General features: G+C 36.7%; 2 protein-coding genes across 2 annotated transcripts; one reads left to right on the forward strand and one right to left on the reverse strand.

Annotated features, from left to right (window-relative positions):
* Positions 1-233: 233 nt before the first annotated feature.
* Positions 234-11,522, reverse strand: LOC119478406 (3-hydroxy-3-methylglutaryl-coenzyme A reductase-like). Its single transcript, XM_037753125.1, has 19 exons — positions 11,390-11,522; positions 10,037-10,233; positions 9,803-9,914; positions 9,619-9,706; positions 8,592-8,676; positions 8,377-8,482; positions 8,164-8,270; positions 7,935-8,054; positions 7,596-7,729; positions 7,036-7,483; positions 6,750-6,944; positions 5,589-5,747; positions 5,328-5,485; positions 5,090-5,195; positions 4,798-4,968; positions 4,492-4,632; positions 1,754-1,912; positions 1,465-1,619; positions 234-1,373 (listed from the first exon to the last, which is right to left on the reverse strand). The coding sequence occupies exons 2-19, from the start codon at positions 10,196-10,198 to the stop codon at positions 1,319-1,321; spliced, it is 2,661 nt and encodes an 886-aa protein (XP_037609053.1). The 5' UTR covers positions 10,199-10,233; positions 11,390-11,522; the 3' UTR covers positions 234-1,318.
* Positions 11,523-17,195: 5,673 nt separating this feature from the next.
* On the forward strand, positions 17,196-20,836 carry LOC119477763 (beta-1,3-galactosyl-O-glycosyl-glycoprotein beta-1,6-N-acetylglucosaminyltransferase 4-like). The gene is made up of 3 exons (XM_037751875.1): positions 17,196-17,442; positions 19,130-19,182; positions 19,285-20,836. The coding sequence occupies exon 3, from the start codon at positions 19,286-19,288 to the stop codon at positions 20,588-20,590; it is 1,305 nt and encodes a 434-aa protein (XP_037607803.1). The 5' UTR covers positions 17,196-17,442; positions 19,130-19,182; position 19,285; the 3' UTR covers positions 20,591-20,836.
* Positions 20,837-21,441: the final 605 nt, after the last annotated feature.

Genomic DNA, 21,441 nt, shown 5'->3' on the forward strand with positions numbered 1-21,441 from the left:
TTTGTGAAAAAAGTCATAGTATAGTATGTCGAAAAACTTTGTGAAGAAAAAGTCATAGTGTATAGGATATCGAAATTATTTGGGAAAAAAAGTCATAGTATAGTATGTCAAAAACATTTTTGTGAAAAAGGTCATAGTATAGTTTGTCGAAAAATGTCATGGAAAAAAAGTCAGTGTGTTGTAAAATTTCACAAGTCATCAAATGACGCCACGTTTACGACAAATGAGACATCTTTAAGAGGGAACATTTTCAGTTTAATTATTTTCTTGTTAAATAAAACATAGTACAATCTTTTCAAAATAATAGCTTAAAATTGAATATTCTATCTAGAACATGCTAAGGCTCAACGTCTCCAAGACATCCTGCATGTAAGGCCATCTCTGAGACACATTGCTTTCCGAAAAAGGACAATACAAGATCCTGCAGTATAGGAGTAGTCAGTGATGCCTTTAACATCCACCATGCCAATAAATCCTCCCATTGTCCCGCACATATGTTAGTGTAGCATGAAACTTTATTAAATTAGTTAATATGGCTTTGAATTTCCTCAAACAAACAACCCGCCTGTAACAATCTGTCCAAACAAGTCACTCTGTGACAAAAACCTGCTTTTTCCTTCATGGAACCAGCAGCCACATTCGTTCTACAGTATACACGGTATACAGTAGCATCTTACATCAGGAAAGGTTGTGCAAGTGATATCCTACAACACTGATTAAGTATAACATACATTCAGGCAAAAGGTTGCCATTTTAAACTTGCGCAAATGTCACCCACGTTGTCTCAAGCAAGCATATGGCAAGTGAAGATCCAATTTCTCAGAGAAAAACATGTTATGGCTGTTTTAAGATCTCACTTCATGCATTTTAGATGAAAAAAACATACAAGAATCAATGCGGTAGTTCCATTGTATGGTAGGAGAAGCAGTTTGACTCTCAAGAGGCACACAGGATACTTGTTCAAGACTTTGCAGCGTGGTGGATTTTCCCAATCCAGACCAGATCAGTAATTCACAGTTGTCTGAAAGATGAATGCCAACAACAAAAACACGACTGCAATGTTCAGTTGCAGGCAAATGGCACAAATAAGTAACGTCAACAAAAAGTCTTTATGCAGTCAGCGGGGCGTCAGGCAAAGCATGCACACGTTGGCTGTGGTCTTCAGCATGTGTTGGGTCTGCTTGTTAGCCTATTAGTCTTTAACATCTAGATGTCCACGACAATGAAATCTTCTCAGTTCTCACCGTGAAATTTTCCTCTGTTAGCTGGAGTGCTCGTTCAGTTTGGCCGACTGATGATGGACCGGCAACATTTAATGTCACGCGGCTGTCTGCAACTTTGACGAAGGTGTTTCTGACAAGTTTGTTTTAGATCTGGGAGCGAGAAACGGGACAAAGTCAGCAATCATGGGGGAAAACTACGATGTGTACAAAAGGTGAATAAAATGTGAGTAATATATCTAACCTGTTGTGGGCCAGGTGACTCTTCACGAGGTGTCCAGCAGCTAGAGCGGCCATGAGGGAGAGCTCCCCTGCCAGCACGGTGGCACAAACCACTCGGGCCAGCTGACGGGCGTTATCACCTGGCTGGTTGGAACTGGTACCTTGGACACCGAGCATCTAAAGACATAGATGGATACAGCCATTGGGTGAATTATACATCAGCAAAACATCATAAAACTGTGATACCAATCTCATCAGTCTGTATTTAAAGCTGAAGTAGGCAGATTGGAGCAAATTATAGGTGATATTACCTGTAGACAGGCCTGCTGTGGTGCCAGGTTTGTGCCTCCTCCCACAGTGCCCAGCTCAATGGAGGGCATCGTACAGCTGATGTACAGATCCTCCCCTTCTGGACCAGCAGGCTCCATCTGAGTGATGCAGTTGGAGCTTCCTACTGTCTGAGCGGGGTCCTGAAACAAGCAATACAACAATTTTACTTCAACAACTAAGAAACTTAATTTCAAGTGTGGCACCACTAGTATGTCGTAAAAAGTTAGAAAAAAAAGTCATAGTATAGTATGTCGAAAAAAAGTCCTGGTATAGTATGTCAAGAAAAGTCAGAAAAAAAGTCATAGTATGTAAAAAAAAAAAAAAAAAAAGTCATGGTATAGTATGTTTCGACATACTGTACTGTGATTTTTTTTTTTAATTTTTTTTTTTATAACATACTATGACTTTTTTGGACTTTTTTTGACATACTATACCAGGACTTTTTCTTTTTTTTTTTTTTACATACTATGACTTTTTTCGACATACTGTACTGTGATTTTTTTTTTTTTTTTTTTTTTTTAACATACTATGACTTTTTTTCTGACTTTTCTCGACATACTATACCAGGACTTTTTTTGGACATACTATACTGTGACTTTCTTTTTTTTTTTATAACATACTATGACTTTTTTGGACTTTTTTGGACATACTATACTGTGACTTTTTTTTTTTTTTTTTTTTTTTTACATACTATGACTTTTTTCGACATACTGTACTGTGATTTTTTTTTTGTTATAGCATACTATGACTTTTTTCTGACTTTTTTCGACATACTATACCATGACTTTTTTTTTTTTTTTTTACATACTATGACTTTTTTCGACATACTATACTGTGACTTTTTTTTTTTTTTTTTTTTTTACATACTATGACTTTTTTCGACATACTGTACTGTGATTTTTTTTTTTTCATTTTTTTTTTCTAACATACTATGACTTTTTTTCTGATTTTTTTCGACATACTGTACTGTGATTTTTTTTTTGATTTTTTTTTATAGCATACTATGACTTTTTTTCTGACTTTTTTCGACATACTGTACTGCGATTTTTTTTTTTTTTTTTTATAGCATACTATGACTTTTTTCGACATACTATACCATGACTTTTTTTTTTTTTTTTTACATACTATGACTTTTTTTTCTGACTTTTTTCGACATACTATACCATGACTTTTTTTTTTTTTTCATGACTTTTTTTCTGACTTTTTTCGACATACTGTACTGTGATTTTTTTTTTTTTTTTTTTTTTTATAACATACTATGACTTTTTTCGACATACTATACCATGACTTTTTTTTTTTTTTTACATACTATGACTTTTTTTTCTGACTTTTTTCGACATACTATACCATGACTTTTTTTTTTTTTTTACATACTATGACTTTTTTTTCTGACTTTTTTCGACATACTGTACTGTGATTTTCTTTTTTTGATTTTTTTTTTCTAACATACTATGACTTTTTTTCTGACTTTTTTCGACATACTATACCATGACTTTTTTTTTTTTTTTTTTTTTTTTTAACATACTATGACTTTTTTTCTGACTTTTTTCGACATACTATACTGTGACTGTTTTGTTTTTTTCTGACTTTTCTCGACATACTATACCATGACTTTTTTTTTTTTTTTTTACATACTATGACTTTTTTCGACATACTGTACTGTGATTTTCTTTTTTTTTTTCTAACATACTATGACTTTTTTCTGACTTTTTTCGACATACTGTACTGTGATTTTTTTTTTTACATACTATGACTTTTTTCGACATACTATACTGTGACTTTTTTTTTTTTTTCATACTATGACTTTTTTTTCTGACTTTTTTCGACATACTGTACTGTGATTTTCTTTTTTTGATTTTTTTTTTCTAACATACTATGACTTTTTTTCTGACTTTTTTCGACATACTATACCATGACATTTTTTTTTTTTTTTTTTTTTTTTAACATACTATGACTTTTTTTCTGACTTTTTTCGACATACTATACTGTGACTGTTTTGTTTTTTTCTGACTTTTCTCGACATACTATACCATGACTTTTTTTTTTTTTTTTTTACATACTATGACTTTTTTCGACATACTGTACTGTGATTTTCTTTTTTTTTTTCTAACATACTATGACTTTTTTCTGACTTTTTTCGACATACTGTACTGTGATTTTTTTTTTTACATACTATGACTTTTTTCGACATACTATACTGTGACTTTTTTTTTTTTTTTCATACTATGACTTTTTTTTCTGACTTTTTTCGACATACTATACCAAGACTTTTTTTTTTTTTTTCATACAAAAAAATCAGTACAGTATGTCGAAAAAAGTCAGAAAAAAAGTCATAGTATGTTAAAAAAAAAAAAAAAAAAAATCACAGTACAGTATGTCAAAAAAAGTCAGAAAAAAAGTCATAGTATGTTAAAAAAAAAAAAAAAGAAGTCATAGTATAATGTGTTTGAAAAAAGTCATAGTATATGTGAAAAATTTCAAAAAAAGTCAGAAAAAGCCATAGTATGTATAAAAAAAAAAAAAAAAAAAAGTCATAGTATTGTATGTCAGTATGTGACTCAAAGTCACAACTGAGTTACACCAGGAATATGAGCCATTTCACAATGTAAACATGCTGTAATTATTTTTATCATCATTCTGAATCCTCTGGATTTTTTTTAACCTCATTGTATGTTAGTTTCAGAAATCAAAGGCTTAAACATGTTGAGTGATGTATTACCTGTCCACAGGCGATGTAGATGGCTGCTACAATGTTGGCCGCATGAGCATTAAAGCCCCCGATACTGCCAGCCATGGCCGAGCCCACCAAGTTCTTGTTGATGTTCAGCTCCACCAGAGAAGATGTGCTGCTTTTCAACACCTACGGACACATTAATGGGTTGTTTTTCATGAGAAATGTATGATTTCACAAATAGAAATAAACAAAAGCTGTAAATCAAATGAATAAATAAACTGTGATTTTTGTTCCCTGGCTGATATAAGATGATTTATATAAACAGAGGAGTTTGGTTTTAGTTGTCTTTACCTCCCTGACCACGTTGGCAGGGATGGTGGCCTCACACACAGCAGACTTTCCCCGACCCAGGATCCAGTTAATGGCTGCAGACTTCTTGTCAGTGCAATAGTTGCCACTGACCGACAAGACCTCCACATCTGGATACTGCTGCTGGAGTCTCTGCAGAGCCTGCTCAGTACCCTGGATAAAACACAGCACACACACTTTTAAGTATTTACAGCATTGGAGATGCAAAAATACACAGACAGGAGCAAGAATTACATTCAAATTGCATTGACTGCTGTGCAACATTTGGTCGTACCTTGGAGAGCATGTTCATGCCCATGGCGTCTCCTGTCTGAGACTGAAAGCGAATGTATAAGTTCCTCCCAGCTAAGCCCACCAGCAGCTTCTCCAGACGAGCAAACCTACAAAGAGCAAATATTAATTTATGATCTGTTCGTCCTCCAATACTACTAAAATAACATTTTATAGGTGTGACCAAAGGAAAAGCCTGCAATCATTCCATCAGTGTTTTCTGTCCTGGTGTTTCCACTGACCTGCTGGTCTCGTCGAAAGCCTCTTTGATCATGCTGAATCCGTCCGAGGTCTCCAGCCAGACTTTGACCTCTGCAGCCCGGCACGCCGAGGGCAGCCTCACCACAGGACCCCTGGTCATACTGTCAGCGAGGATGCTGCTGCGGCAACCCCCGCTCAGCTGAACAGGAAGAAGACAATAGAGTCAGCAGAGCACACACACACACACACACACACACATACACACAGGCAACAACAGCTAGAGCTAGATCTGCCTCACTTACAGAAAGCGCCCTGCATCCTCTGTTGGTGCTGGCTACCAGGCAGCCCTCTGTGGTCGCCATAGGAATGTAAAACTGCTTCTCATCCAACAGAAGAGGACCAGCCACTCCTACCGGCACCGGCATGTAGCCAATGACATTCTCACAGCAAGTACCCATCACCTGCAGGGCAAGAACACAAAGTAATACAGACTAAATTAACACCATGCAGCAGCTGCAACATGAACACACAAACAAATGTGAGATAATGAATGTGCTTGTAGATTAGACCAGTGATTCTCAAAGTGGGGTCTGTGGAACTCTTGTCAGGATGTCCGCGAAATAATTTGCAAATTTGGGGACTATTTGCACCAATAAAACAACCATCTTGTGTCCATTATTCACCAACGTTACCTTTGGGCCAATAGAAACTGTGACATGAACAAAACGACTTTTTTATGACATACTACACTGACATTTTTTTGCTAAATTTTTCAACATACTATACCAAAATTTTTTCTACATATATACTAAGATTTTTTTTCATGACTTTTTTCCACATACTATACTAAGACTTTTTTATGAATTTTTTTGACATATTATACTATGACTATTTTTCAACATACTATACTATGACTTTTTTTTTTTACAACATTTTAACATACTATACTATGACTTTTATGAAATTTTTCACTAAATCTTTCGACATACAAGACTTTTTTTGACATATATATTATGACTTTTTTTATGACATTTTTTGACATACTATATTATGACTTTTTTTATGACATTTTTTGACATACTATATTATGACTTTTTTTGACATACTGTATATACTAAGATTTTTTTTCATGACTTTTTCCCACATACTATACTATGACTTTTTTATGAATTTTTTTGACATATTATACTATGACTATTTTTCATATTTTTCAACATACTATTCTATGATTTTTTTTTGTACAAAATTTTAACATACTATACTATGAATTTTTTCCATAAACTTTTTCCACATACTATATTATGACTTTTATGAAATTTTTTGACATACTAAACGATGACTTTTTTTATGAAATATATCAACATACTAAAACTTTAGTGAGTTAAAAAAGATTTAAGTTGAGAACCCCCAGATTAGACCACATAGACACCATCAAAAGTGAAAGACATGCATGTCACCAATACCTTAGAATAGTCGTAGTCTTTATAAGGCAAAAAAGCCAAAGCAGAGAGAACAGGCAGTTTGGGTGAAAGCATTTCTCTTCTGATGGCCACGCCCCTCTCTGGAGTCTCCAGGACAGCTTCCAATTTATAGTTCAGGATGTTACGTGAGGTTACCAGGTTCATCACATCTTTATCGCTAAGAAAACGGGGCCCCCTCTGGAAAGCAACAAACCAGTGATTTATTAAACCTTCAGACAAATAAAGGACTAAAGATATCTTCTGCTTTCCATCTCCTCCGGCAGCTTACCTGAGGATCTGAGAGGATGGTCATACATTCCTCCAGCGTCCGGGCCTCTGAATCACAGCTACTTTGAGGAACATGAGGTGTCGGAGCAAGAGAGTCCCCAAAACATGAAACACACGGGCCGTTCTCCACTGGGGCTGCTGGAGGCTGAGTCGCCTCTGTTGTCCAATTATAAGCCTCACCCTTCTTTCTGAATGCCGTGTCAGCCTCAGGGGAAAGTTTAGTGTCAGGGCTGGTTACTAAGAAACCGTTCATGGTTGTCTGGGGTTTCGGGGTTGAGAAGTCCCTCCTGCAGCAGTCCCCTGCCACCCTGGGCTTCTGGGTCAGAGGAGAGCTGCTAATGGGACTCATCAGAGATAGGGAGGACTCTGTCTCCGTTTGCTCAAAGAAGACGTACTTCACAGCCAGGAGCAGGGCTAGACCGAGAGTTATCACCTGTTCCAGGTCCATACTGGTCGGAGGGGAAGAGAGACAAAGTGATACATCAGTAAGTTACTGCACAGGAATCAATAACAGGCAAATGTATTCATGGAATGAGCAGCTTCCTTGTTTAATGCTTTTACCTGGTGAGCTTCAGAGGCCACATGGTACCACCAGAGTCCAGTCTCTTAGCTATGGGCCCCTCCACCGAGCGATTCTGATTGGGATGCTCAGCTGCTAGTCGAGTGTGAGCATGAACCAAGGCCAGGGCCAGAGACTGAGGAGGATATCAAATACATAGATTGTTTACATCAGGTGTGTCAAACTCTATTTCACTAAGGGTCACACTTGGAAATGAGAATCACATCAAGGGCCAGACATATATAGTTTCTATATACTTCCTATCTGTATGTCATTCCTGTATCTTTGCTGTTGCAAATAAATTGAAAAACTGTGGAACACGGCCAAATACAGTTTCTCACCATGATGATTTTAACCCTCTGGGTCACAGGATTGGGCTTATTGTCCTCTTCTTCAGCCAGCACACGGGCAAAGTGGCTCAGCTGCCAGATTGGACGGCCCTCACGACTTTCCCTGGACAGCTAATACACACAAATGTGCAGCATGAGCACACACAGAAATTCACTTTGAGATGCAAGGAACTCATCTCAGACTATAATCCTCCCAAATGTAAATATATATCATCCTTACCTCCAGGACCAGGGAGACACACGCAGGGAAGAAGGTCATGAAGACAACGTAGTTGGCCAGGACAGACATGCAGCCAAAACAACACATGATCTCTAATTGAGGCACACCTGGAAAACAACAGAAAATAGAAATGATTTATGATGATCAGAGTATTAAAAATATAGAACATAGCTGGCACCGTGCTGGAGAACAATACATATTAGTATTCCTCACCTGACATGGTGCCAATCCCAATGACCAGACACTCAACCAGAGCATCCAGGGTGAAGGTGGGGCCCAGGATGGCCATGCCCTGGGAGATGTTCTCCCTCACCTCCTCCTATACACGAGACACAGATCCATAGCACTAGTCAGCGACACCTCAACTACCTATGAATCAACACAGATCTTATTTCATACACCAAAACAAGGTGCATGTGTTACATTACCTGAGAGTTTGAGCTGAGGGCAAATTTGGCCAATGTACAGGCTTTGGACAGGTCAATGAGCAGGAGGAAGAACGGCAGGGCTTCACTGGAGGGGAAAGAGACGAAAGTCAATCAGGGAAGGTCATTGTACTATTTTACTGCGGAAGCGTGTCTACATTGTTGAAAAGCCAAAGAGGTCCACAAGTGACACTGACATTCATATGGGTCAAAGTGTCCTCTGTGACAACTTTAAGATCCTTCTAGTGATATCTTTTATATCAGAGCTCTGGTTATGACATATTGTGTATTATCATGTCTCTTTGATAATCATATTGATGGATGTGCAGTACATTTTGACCCTAATTCTTAGTCACAGCTGTAAACCATTGCAATAGGGCTGCACGATTATGGTAAAAATCATAATCACAATTATTTTTGTCAATATTGAGATCACGATTATTTAACATGGTTACTCATTGACTTTGGAAACATCATGGATTTAGAAAGAACATTTTGTAGCCTACATTTTAAAGTCAAATGCATCAATGTGGTGCACTTTGAGAGCTAAATTAAGAGACTACACCTATGAAAGACTTTGTGTTCTAGTAAACAATTCAATCATAAACACATTGGTTGTATAGATATGAATGGTGATGACCGCAAAAAAGTCACACCCACAAAGCATGGCAAACGAGACGAGGTCTGTATGTTTCAAGACGGGTCAGGTGGGTTGCCGACATGACATCCTCAGTGTGGCTGTCCCACAACGAGCACCAAGTGGCGAGGTCCAGGCGCGAGCAATTGCACAGCCCTACATTGCAATGGCCAGAGGGCACAGTACTGTATATCACCTGACCGACCTGAATGCAAATTGTTTGATCTCACCGCCATACTACTTGTGTTTTGTTCATCTATTAATTGCGGTAAGGACAAGATAGGACAGGAATAGCAACCTCAACCATAAGCAGAAAGGTTCAGCTATCATAAACTGATGAATTACTTGTATTAATCTGTCTGCCGAACAATAAATATATGTTAGTACACTTACTTTAAACCTGTCAGCTCTTTCCCAAAGAAGTGGATGACCACTGTACTGAAAACAAAGCTGGAAAACACTGTGAACAACCCTGCAATACCTGTAGGAAGAGAAAATTATGACAGTTTAAATATATATACTGAGTGTGGCATTTTCATAGCTACAACTTTGTTCTACAACATCCCATCACACTAACCCAGTATATATTTGGAGCCCAGTTGTCGCAGGTTCTTGAACTGGAAATAGATGTAAACGATGGCCATGCAGCGTGTGATTGTTAGGATGATTATGTCACTGCTGTGGACTTTCTGTAGAAAAACAAGAACACACATATTTTGTTTTTAACACTACTTGAGCAACTCCTTCTCTTTCTTGTTGACATTAGGATTGAGCTGCCACACCCACGCCTAGCCACCTAAAACAGACTCACCTCCTCGACTTTAGGGCACTCATTCCAGGTGCACATCTGGCTGCTGGCTGCCAGGTTGTTCATAGATACTAGGCAGACGGTGAGAGCCAGGGTGCCCACTATTACCTCCCAGGGGTGGGAGGCCACCAGCAGGCCATGGAGCCTGAACAGACGTGCCAACATGGTGCCTTTCCTGCTACCTTAGGTCACAACCTCACCTATATTAAAAAGGATGAAAGCACAATCATTCCCAATCAATGCGACAATAAGCTATATAAGATGATTAATGAGGTGATAATGGCAAACCAAACTGTCTGAATGTTTAGCTAGCAGCTGTAAGACCATAATATAGCTTCCTCTTGATGGCTAGCTACCGTGAAAGATAAGCATATTGTTTATTTATTTTGCACAATTTAAGACAACACAACATAACAAAAAAAATAAATGAATAATATAGAGTGCAGGAAGAGGCAAAAAACCCACTGGGCTGATCTGAAGCCTCCACCTAGAGACAAGATTAATATAAAGAAATAATATGACTACATAATAGTGATAACAAAACAATTAGGACAAGATATATATAATGACAACAATAACAATACAGTAAATATATCAAAAAAGACAAGTGTGTGTTGCGTGGAAGTGTATGGTTAGTGTTTGTGAGGAGGATATTGATTTAAATATCTATAAAGACTTTGTGAGTGGGAAAAAATAAAAAAGATAAAAACAGATACATAGATTTTACACCTGAGAATTTGTTTTAAAATATGTAAATAGGAACTGCTCAGGAATATTCACACCAGAAAGTATCTTATAAATAAAATTTGAGAAATATTGATATCATAAATAGTAAGAATGTGGAGTTTCTTAAATAGAGGAGCAGAGGAGATGTGTGACAATGACATTTTGCAGGCTTCCCTTGTTGCAGTTAGGATTAAAACAAATACATAAATAAAAGCTGTTGTAATAAAGACAGTAATAACAGCAAAACAATAGAAACAGTAGTAGCAGTGCTTAAATTCAAATGTACACCTGAGAATTTAATAAAATATGTAAATAGGAACTGCTCAGGGATATTCCCTTCACCAGAAAGTATCTTATGAATAAAAACACATATTGAGATCATAAATAGTAAGAATGTGGAGTTCAAAATATGCAGACTCACTTAAGTGTAGTGTTCAACGTGTATAAAGACAGACAGTACATGTGTTTCAGATAACAGCTGCTGTTTCCTCTAGTTAGCATTAGCTACATGTTATAACACAGAGGTTAGCATGAGCTACATTAGCTGTCACACCCAGCAAGGTCACTTCATCCTAACACACTTTATGAACACTTTAACTACTTTATAATGAACATGTTGACTTCACGTACTTGTAAATGTAAGTTTCTTGTCGGTCAGAGAGTCCTTTCCATGACAACAACAAACAAACTGCTCAGCTAGCTAGCTTCATCATGTAGCGACGTCAACATGGCGATGCGGAAATGCTGACGTCACTTCATGATACGTCACTTCATGATACGTCACGGGGCGTGGTGAAAGGTGAAGCAGAGGTGAAGGCTGATTTATCAAGACAATATTTTTAAAGATTTTATTTTATTTTATGTTATATGGGGAAAATTTTGTTTTTGATTTCTCCAAAGAACTAATTATAATATATTATAATATATTATATATTATATATATATATAGAAATATATTTTTATAATAAAAATAAAAATTAAAATAATTATAATTATGTTATTATTTTAATTTTATGTTAATTTTAATTTTAATAATTTTAATAATTTTAATAATGTCATTATTTTTATTTTTATTTATATTTATTTTATTATTTTATTATTATTATTATTATTATTATTATTATTATTATTATTATTATTATTATTATAATCCTAGCAAAATAGTTTAATCATAAATGTAAATTTAGCAACAATAAATCTTGTTTTGGTGTTTTCGTGAAGGATGTTAAACGAGACGAGGTCTGTGTGTTTCAAGATAGGTCAGGGGGTAGCCGACATGACACCGCCACACTGAGGACTGTCATCAGTGTGTCATGTCGTCCAACAACGAGCACCAAGTGGCGAGGTCCCTCAAGTTTATATTTTATTTTATTAGGGGGAAATTTTGTTTTTGATTTCTCCAAAGAAATAATTATAATATATTATAATATAGTATAATATATTATATATTATATATATAGAAATATATTTTTATAATAAAAATAAAAATAAAAATAATTATAATTATGTTATTATTTTAATTTTATTTAATTTTATGTTAATTTAAATTTGAATAATTTTAATAATGTCATTATTTTTATTTTTATTTTTATTTTATTATCTTATTATTTTATTATTTTATTATTATTATTATTATTATTATTATTATAATAATCCTAGCAAAATAATTTAATCATAAATGCAAATTTAGCAACAATAAATCTTGTTTTGGTGTTTTCGTGCAGGATGTTAAACGAGACGAGGTCTGTGTGTTTCAAGATAGGTCAGGGGGTAGCCGACATGACACCGCCACACTGAGGACTGTCCTCAGTGTGTCATGTCGTCCAACAACGAGCACCAAGTGGCGAGGTCCCTCAAGTTTATATTTTATTTTATTAGGGAAAAATGTTGTTTTTGATTTCTCCAAAAAAAAGAAGAAAGAAAAATATATAATTTTGCTATTCTTTTTTTATATTTTTTATAATAATAATAATAATAATAATAATAATAATAATAATAATCATATTATATTTATTTTAATTTTAATTTTAATTTTAATTTTAATTTTAATTTTATTATCATTATTATATTATTATTATTATTATTATTATTATTATTATTATTACTAATAATAATAATAATCCTAGCAAAATATTTTAATCATAAATGTAAATTTAGCAACAATAAACCTTGTTTTGGTGTTTTCGTGAAGGATATTAAACTATATGTAAAACTAATTTCTAATTCGACCAACAAAAAAGGCTATTAAGATATTTATTTATGTTTGTTTCATAACATCTTTGTCTAATAAAAAAGAAAAAAAATACAGAACAAAAAAAAACAGAAGTGGAGGCTGTGGAAACCATAGAGAAGATGACAATTTAAACAAATGACATGGTTGTTTTGATATGTTTTTATCATATTTCATCATATCATATATGTTTGTTCATATACAAATGATGCCATATCTTGTATCTCTATATATATATTCACTGTACATATATTTCAGACTTTTACTTACTGTTTTACACCTGTTTATTTTTATATTATTATGTATATTTATTACTTCTCATACGCATAATTTATCACAGCCCTGTTTACATTTTAACCTTAATAAGTAATCAAATGGGGAAGTTTCATGGTGGTATCTATTAATCAACTTACTTCCTTACGTCATAACGTTTATTGTGTGGTCAGTTTATTGGAGAAGTTATTCAGCCACATTCAACAGTCTCTCTCTCTGTCTCAGTAAATATCATGTTGCTTTACTGCAGGTAGAATTTTCATATGTAAAATTCATGCAAACCACGTCTGTTTGTTTCACTTTAAGAGAATCAATAAGCTGCTCTGTGCTCTTCGTGATGTGTTGGCATTTGAATCCTGTCTCAGTTTAGTTTAATCAAATTAGGTTTGTCCTCTTCCTGTAACTAGATAACGCTGATGGGATGATGAACTGGCTCCACGGTTCAGTCTCTTACAGTATCACCTTGTTCTTCAGCAAAACAGCATGTGGACTTCTGCACGAAATACCTAAATTGTTAATCACTTCATTCATCCTTAGTGGTTCAAAATACATCTGAAGTTAAATCTCCTTGTTAAGAAGTTTTAAGCAAACATGACCTTGAGGCAGCTTAAGATGTTTGGTGAGGACTAAACTCAGTGACGGCAGTATCTGCAAGTTAGAACAAGAAAAAACTCTTTCTGTTTATGTTTCTGTTTCTACATGGAAATCATTCATACACACACACAATATGTATTTGTCTGTGCTGATGGCTGTAAATACCAATACACTCGTTTAAACAGTCTTGAGGAGGTAAAAGCCACTAGGGGTCCCTCCTGAGTCTGCAGATGCTTTGCTATTTTCTTATACTATAAAACAAAATGATACTTCCTGTTTTACCTTTACAGAGTCAATGTTTATTTTGTCAGTTTGCTGTCTGTTGCTCACCTGATGAGTTTGTGCTGCACACCTGCAACCATTAACTTCAGGTGCATTTCTTGGGTAGATTTATTTCAATATTGGCTTAGAAATGCTTCTCCCTTATTTAAAATATACATTTTTAATGTATCTGTTAGAGAGAGACAATTCCTAAATGTGCTAATAAAAAAACTTATAATATTACATTCAGCTTTCAAAATACAGCTGATTCTTTTGATTTTAAATCTGGTCCAAATGTTTTGTTCAGTCAGCCAATTATATAATAGAGGAGAATAAAGTTAGATGATGTTATTCCTTGTCTGCCTGTCTTACAAATAACTACCTCGACTAAAAAGCTATTTTTTACTACTGCACATCCCAAAAACTGACCATTCATTCATGTGGAATTTCAATGTATACTAAACTGTGCAATATCAATATTTTGTGCAATATAAGTATTTATTATATGTGCAAATGTGAACTGAACCATTCAGTCTGTATACTATTATATTTTGTTTTTACTTACTTTTTTTATTATATCTTTTTTTTCTTTTTTACTGCTGCTGTAACACTGCAAATCTCCCCGCTGGGACTAATAAAGGATTATCTTCTCTTAAAAACAGGGAAAACAAGATGGAAAATAAAACATATTTCATTAAATAAGATTAAAAAAAAAATAAAAAAGTAGACGTACGTAAAATGCATAACATAAGATGGAAAATAAAACCCACTGAATAATAATAACACTATAAATCAGTACTCATATTTGCTGCATGAACATATACATCAATAAACACTACAGCAGCATCAAAATGTCCCCAGTCTCTACTATGACTATGTTTGCAATATCTGCTTCTTAAAAAAACACCTGAAAACTGATTTTATAATCTCATAATTGGATGATAAGATTTTGTTCATTTAACGCTGTTAACCCACTATCAGGTCAGTATCACTCAGTGGCGATTTTAGACTCTTAAATTTCATCTCAGCACCCCTAAAATATAATTAGGCTTAGGCTCAGACTTAATGCTAGATGCTATGAAACTAGAAACCTAAGGAATCCAGTGGTACCAACCCACGATAGCTTGTCATAGCGCTCCAAAGTTAAAGGCTAAATTCTGGTGAGGGAAAACTGTCATGGCCATTTTCAAAGGGGTCCCTTGACCTCTGACCTCCAGATATGTGAATGTAAATGGGTTCTATGGGTACCCACGAGTCTCCCCTTTACAGACATGCCCACTTTATGATAATCACATGCAATTTGTTTGCATGTGATTATACATTTCTGCATACTGGGGTCCCTAAATTGTCCCTAATTGCATAAATTGGGTATCACTGTAAAGAGATTCTTGTGGATCCATTGAATTGAATCCTCACCTTGTGCCTGCATTTTGTGTTAGATGTTAATCACAAACAGTGAAGGGGAGTGAATTTCCTCTTTATCTTTAAACAAGAGGATCTGGTTACTGACTGTAAACAGGTTTTTCTCACTTGTTTCCTCCAAACCTTCCAAATCCTGAGAGGCCGGAATCTCACTTGAAAGGTTATGTGCATTTTTTGAGTGCCACAGTTTGAACAGTTTCTCTGTCTGTCTCTCTCTCTTCTTTTAGTGAGCTCAGATGACACAAACCATGGGGTTTTCATTCATCCTCTTTAATCAGCTGCATGGATGTCTGTAATTTTATTATTATTATTATTATTAATATTAATAGAAATAATAATAATAATAATAATCCTAGCAAAATATTTTAATCATAAATGTAAATTTAGCAACAATAAACCTTGTTTTCTTGTTTTCGTGAAGGATATTAAACTATATGTAAAAATAATTTCTAATTCGACCAATAAAAAGGCTATTAAGATATTTATTTATGTTTGTTTCATAACATCTTTGTCTAATAAAAAATGGAAAAAAGTACACATCCAGCAGTAACGGAGAAAAACAACACAGAGGTGATCATATATATATATATATATATATATATATATATATATATCATCAGAACAAAAAAAACAGAAGTGAAGGCTGTGGAAACCATAGAGAAAATGACAATTTAAACAAATGACATGGATGTTTTGATATGTTTTTATTAGATTTCATCAAAGGGGTGAAATGCAAAGGGAAAATTGTGCAGAAATATATGCATAAGTACATAAATAAATACACACATTTAAAATAGATATATAAAAACTGAATGCAAAAATAAATACATAAATAAATATAAGGGGAAATTACAATTTTGCACTTTGTCTCAATTTTCTTGAATGTTTATGTAAAGCACTTTGAATTGCCCTGTTGCTGAAATGTGCTATACAAATAAAGCTGACTTGCCTTATGACTTTATTATCATAATATTACAACTTTTTTTTCTTGTAAACCTATGACTTTATTATCGTAATATGACTTTATTATCATAATTTTACGACTTTATTTTCTTGTAAACTTATGACTTTATTCTCATAATATTCCAACTGTTTTTTTCTTGTAAACTTATGACTTTATTATCATAATATGACTTTTTTTTCTTGTAAACTTATGACTTTATTCTCATAATATTCCAACTGTTTTTTTCTTGTAAACTTATGACTTTATTATCATAATATGACTTTTTTTTTCTTGTAAACTTATGATCTTATACTGCAGTAGAGCTTTTACTCTTGTGTGTTATATTCTATTTTTATTCTCCTATAGCTTTTGTTTTTATTTTCTAATCTTTAATGTTTTTATAACTGTTTTAATTATGTCTTAATGTTCTTTTGCACTATGTCTTGAATGTTTATGTAAAGCACTTTGAATTGCCCTGTTGCTGAAATGTGCTCTACAAATAAAGCTGCCTTGCCTTGCAGATGTCTGTAATTTACGCACAGCTCCATTTGCGCTCTTTTATTCCCTTTTTACAATTTATACTACGTGTAATAACACCCTTTGTGACATATGAAACGCAGAACAAGATTTCTGCATCTGTAATTAGTGCAGTTAGACGATATCCTGAGTCCCTCCCTCATTCTTTCCGGGTTTTTATTTGTGAGGTTGCAGCTCTCTCCTCTCCTCTCCTCACACACACAGAGACTCAACACAGACTGACATCCAGAGCGTGTTGCACTTCTTGCGCTCCTCTTTAAGATCTCTTTGGATGGATAAAGCAAGTTAAATCTCGGACTTTGGTTAATGAAGAGCTGGATCAAGTTGATATTGCCTTTAGATGTCGCACCAGTCGTGCGTAAAAAGAAGTGGAAATGGCACGGAAGATAAATGTCCACTCTTCTTATTTCTCCTGACACACCGGTGAGTTGCTTCTTGTTTTTTGTTTTTTTTCCAGGAAACGATTTTTTTTTCTTTTTTTCTTTAATTTAAAGGGAGTGTTTGTAATTTTTGACATGTATAAATCTACCTGGTCGGGATCCCATGCGCGCTCGCGTGTGGCTGAAGTCTCTGCTCCTCTGCCTGCACTCACACCGCGCTCCTTCTGGCTCCATCTCTCACACTCAACACACTCTACACGTGCATGCGCGCACACTCCACACTGCAGGAGAGTTAGTTTAGCTCTGAGAATATCTAGTGAATGTACAGTGGACGTTTCTTGCAGACCAACAGAGGTTTCCGTGTCTTATGAAGTGACGGGGCTCCTCAGCGAGAAAAGTTATCATCTCCGACTGGGTGCCAGTGTCTTCCTGCGTGCGCAGTCGTAGATGATAACGTTTCTCTTCCTGCTTCAGCCCCGGCACCAACCCGCTTTTCGGCGTAAGCAGGAAAAGCGTTTCTGAAAAGCATTTCTGAAAGTTACAAATAGTCCCTTTGAAGGGACTATTTGTAACTTTCAGAAATGCTTCTTAACAGCGACACCTGTGGCCGTTAAGTCAACGAAAGTCAGCGTCGGGCTCAAGTTTGTGCTCGCTCTACATAGACATGAACGAGCATCGCTCAACACAGTGAGGCGACCCACGTCAGCTAAAACCACAATATCACTCTATATTTCAGCTGCTTGGCAGTAATGTTAGCTGACCAGACGAAGGTCTCTCCATGAATCACTGCTGATCCTTGTGTTGGCTTTTCCTGCCTCAGCCCCGCTGCTTCAGCCTTCGGGGCTCCGCAGCGAGTAACTTTATCGTCTCCGACCGCGGCCGGAGGGAACAGGGGAGACACCGGCACCCGGTCGAGACGACAACGTTTCTCGCTGCAGACCCCCGTCACTTCACAAGACATGGGAAACCTCTGTTAGTCTGGAGAAGCTGCAGCATTTATGTCCGCACAAACGTCCACTGTACATTCACTAGATATTCTCAGAGCTAAACTAACTCTTCTGCAGTGTGTAGTGAGCGCGCATGCACGTCTAGAGGTGGAGTGAGAACGCGCGCGTTGTGTGAGTAAAGCCAAGCAGGCAGAGGAGCGGTCTGAACAGCGTAGCCATACGCGCATACGCGATCGCGCATACGCAAGCACGCATACACAAGCACGCATGGGATCCCGACCCGATAGATTTATACGTGTAAAAAGTTACAAACAGTCCCTTTAATTATTTTTTTTATTTTAGGTTAAAGGAATACATACACATACTTTTAGATGGACATACAGACAGCAGCAACAACATTCATAAAACGAAAAAAAAAAAGAAACATAAGAAAAAGAAAAGAAAAGAAAAAAAAAGTACTACCCGTTGTAATAGTGCAGTGTCAAGAGATAAGTTCATATTCATATACATACAACCAACCTCATATATATATATATATATATATATATATACAGTATATACATATGTCTATATCCGCACGCGCATTCATATATATATCCACTTAGACACATTCGCTTACACAATTATCTATTCTATTATACAGACAAAAAAAAGGACATATTTACATCCCTTTAGGTGACCTTTTTCAACATTTTTTATTTATTAATTTTGATTGATTATTAAATAGATTTATTGCACAGAAAAACTGGTGTATGAAATCTGAATTTATCCTAAAACTTTTAGGGTGCGACTTGATGAAACGGTTTTCAAGACGCTCAGAGAACCGGTGGAGCAAGGTGAGTGTGTTTCTGTCAAATCCACACTTTCAGGTCTCCTGTTCTCACATGTTAATTATAGTTTGTTCTGGTTTCTGTTCATCCTGTTTCTTCTCCCCACAGAATGAATATGGGATGTTCATTACGGAGACTAAGAAGAAAATCATTCCTCCCTTCCCTCCTGTCACTGCTGACCCTGTGTGTCCTGCTACTGGTCAGTATGAAGCACAGCTACGTCCCTGTGTCTCTACCTCCCCCGGCAGCTTTAGATGACATCCAGACATTTCACAAGTACAATATTAACTGTTTGGCCATCTATGACATGGACCCAGTGGAGGTGGGAAAGTCGCTGATCATCAGACGGAAACAAGTCGTGGAGGACAAAGATGAGTGTCTGGTTAACCTCACCTCCAACTGCCCGTTATTCATCCAGTCCAGAGGTTATGATGACGTGTGTGTCTCAGAGGAGGAGAAAGACTTTCCTCTTGCTTACTCGATGGTTGTGCATAAGTCTGCGTGGATGGTAGAGAGGCTCATCAGAGCGCTGTACTCACCCCGTAACATCTACTGCATCCACTATGATCAGAAGTCTTCAGCTGAGTTCATCTCAGCCATGGAGGGTTTAGCTGGCTGTTTGCCCAACGTCTTCATCGCCTCCAAGCGAGAGTCCGTCTTCTACGCGAGCATCAGCAGATTGAAAGCTGATCTCAACTGTCTGTCCGACCTTCTGGAGTCAGAAGTCAAGTGGAAGTATGTCATCAACCTCTGTGGCCAAGATTTCCCCCTCAGGTCCAACATCGAGCTGGTGTCAGAACTGAGGAAGCTGAATGGAGCCAATATGCTGGAGACGAGCCGACCCAGTGTGACGAAGAAGGAGAGGTTCACCTTTCACTACGAGCTGAGGGATGCCAACTTTGAATATCAAAAACTGCCGGTGAAAACGGAGCAGTTAAAGACCCCGCCGCCACACGGCATGGAGATGTTCTGCGGCAACGCCTACTTCGTCTTGTCCCGGAACTTTGTGGTGCACATGGACTCCTCAGTTGTGGTGAAAGATTTTTTGGCCTGGTCAGAGGACACCTATTCACCGGATGAACACTTCTGGGCCACACTTGTTCGACTGCCGGGTGTTCCTGGAGAGGTGCCCAGATCGCAGCCCGACATCACGGACCTGATGAGTAAGACCAGGCTGGTGAAATGGCAGTACCTGGAGGAGAACCTGTACCCGCACTGCTCGGGGGAACACGTCCGCAGCGTTTGTATTTTTGGTGCGGCGGAAATGCATTGGTTGCTCAACTACGGTCACTGGTTCGCCAACAAGTTCGACCCCAAAGTGGACCCCATTCTCATTCAGTGCCTTGAGGAGAAGCTGGAGGAAAAACAAAAGTTATTCCAATCAGTGGCATCTCCTACCTGTCGTAAGGGTTAACCAAAAGCTACTGTAGAGCAGAAATGATTAGTCGATTAATCAGTTAGTCGATCAAGAGAAGATTAATCAGCAACAGTTCGTTTAAAGAAGGACATATCGTGAAAAATTTACTTTTTCAGTGCTTGTTTGCTCAAACATTTGTGTATCTGGAGTGCCTATCAACCCACAAACTGTGAAATAAGACAACACAGTCAGTTTTTTGTGGGCTGTCTAGATCAGAAAACGTGATTCAACGAGCCATTCAGATGTGGCTCCCCTTCCCATGTCACATGCAGGCTCATTAGAATTTACCGCCTACAGCTTGAGAACTACCTTTAAGAGACCGGCGCTAAAACGGAGCATTTCAGACCAACCCGGTCTCAATCCCAACTCGTCAAATACCAACAATTAGGCAGCGCCTCTTGGCATCAGAAACCGCTGCACGAAGGCACCCTTAAGCGACAATATGTGATGAACCGGGCTTTCAACTAACTCCAATGAAAACCCACCTGCGGCGCTATTTGACGGTCGGATCAAGTGATGTAGTATTAATAAAGGGAAGGGTGGTGGTGGTGGATGGGTCAAACAAACAAGACTTTCAACCAGGAGACTGGAGTTCGTTTCCCGTGTGAAACTAAAACAAAATAACATTGACTTATTTTGTCACATGAGTCGCTAGTCAGTGAGGTTAACGTCAACCATGACCATTTCCATTTCCTAATCCTAACCGCGAGTGTGAAAAGAGATGTCACCAATGTGTCATATCTTTGAGGTTACAACACATGTACATGTAATCTTTCATCATCACCTTGAGCAGTTTATTCAGTCTATTTTCACACGCTTCTTGTCAGTTATAATTGTATATTGTGCCC

The sequence above is a fragment of the Sebastes umbrosus genome, chromosome 19 (genome assembly GCF_015220745.1).
Source record: "Sebastes umbrosus isolate fSebUmb1 chromosome 19, fSebUmb1.pri, whole genome shotgun sequence".
Taxonomy (NCBI): Eukaryota; Metazoa; Chordata; class Actinopteri; order Perciformes; family Sebastidae; genus Sebastes; species Sebastes umbrosus.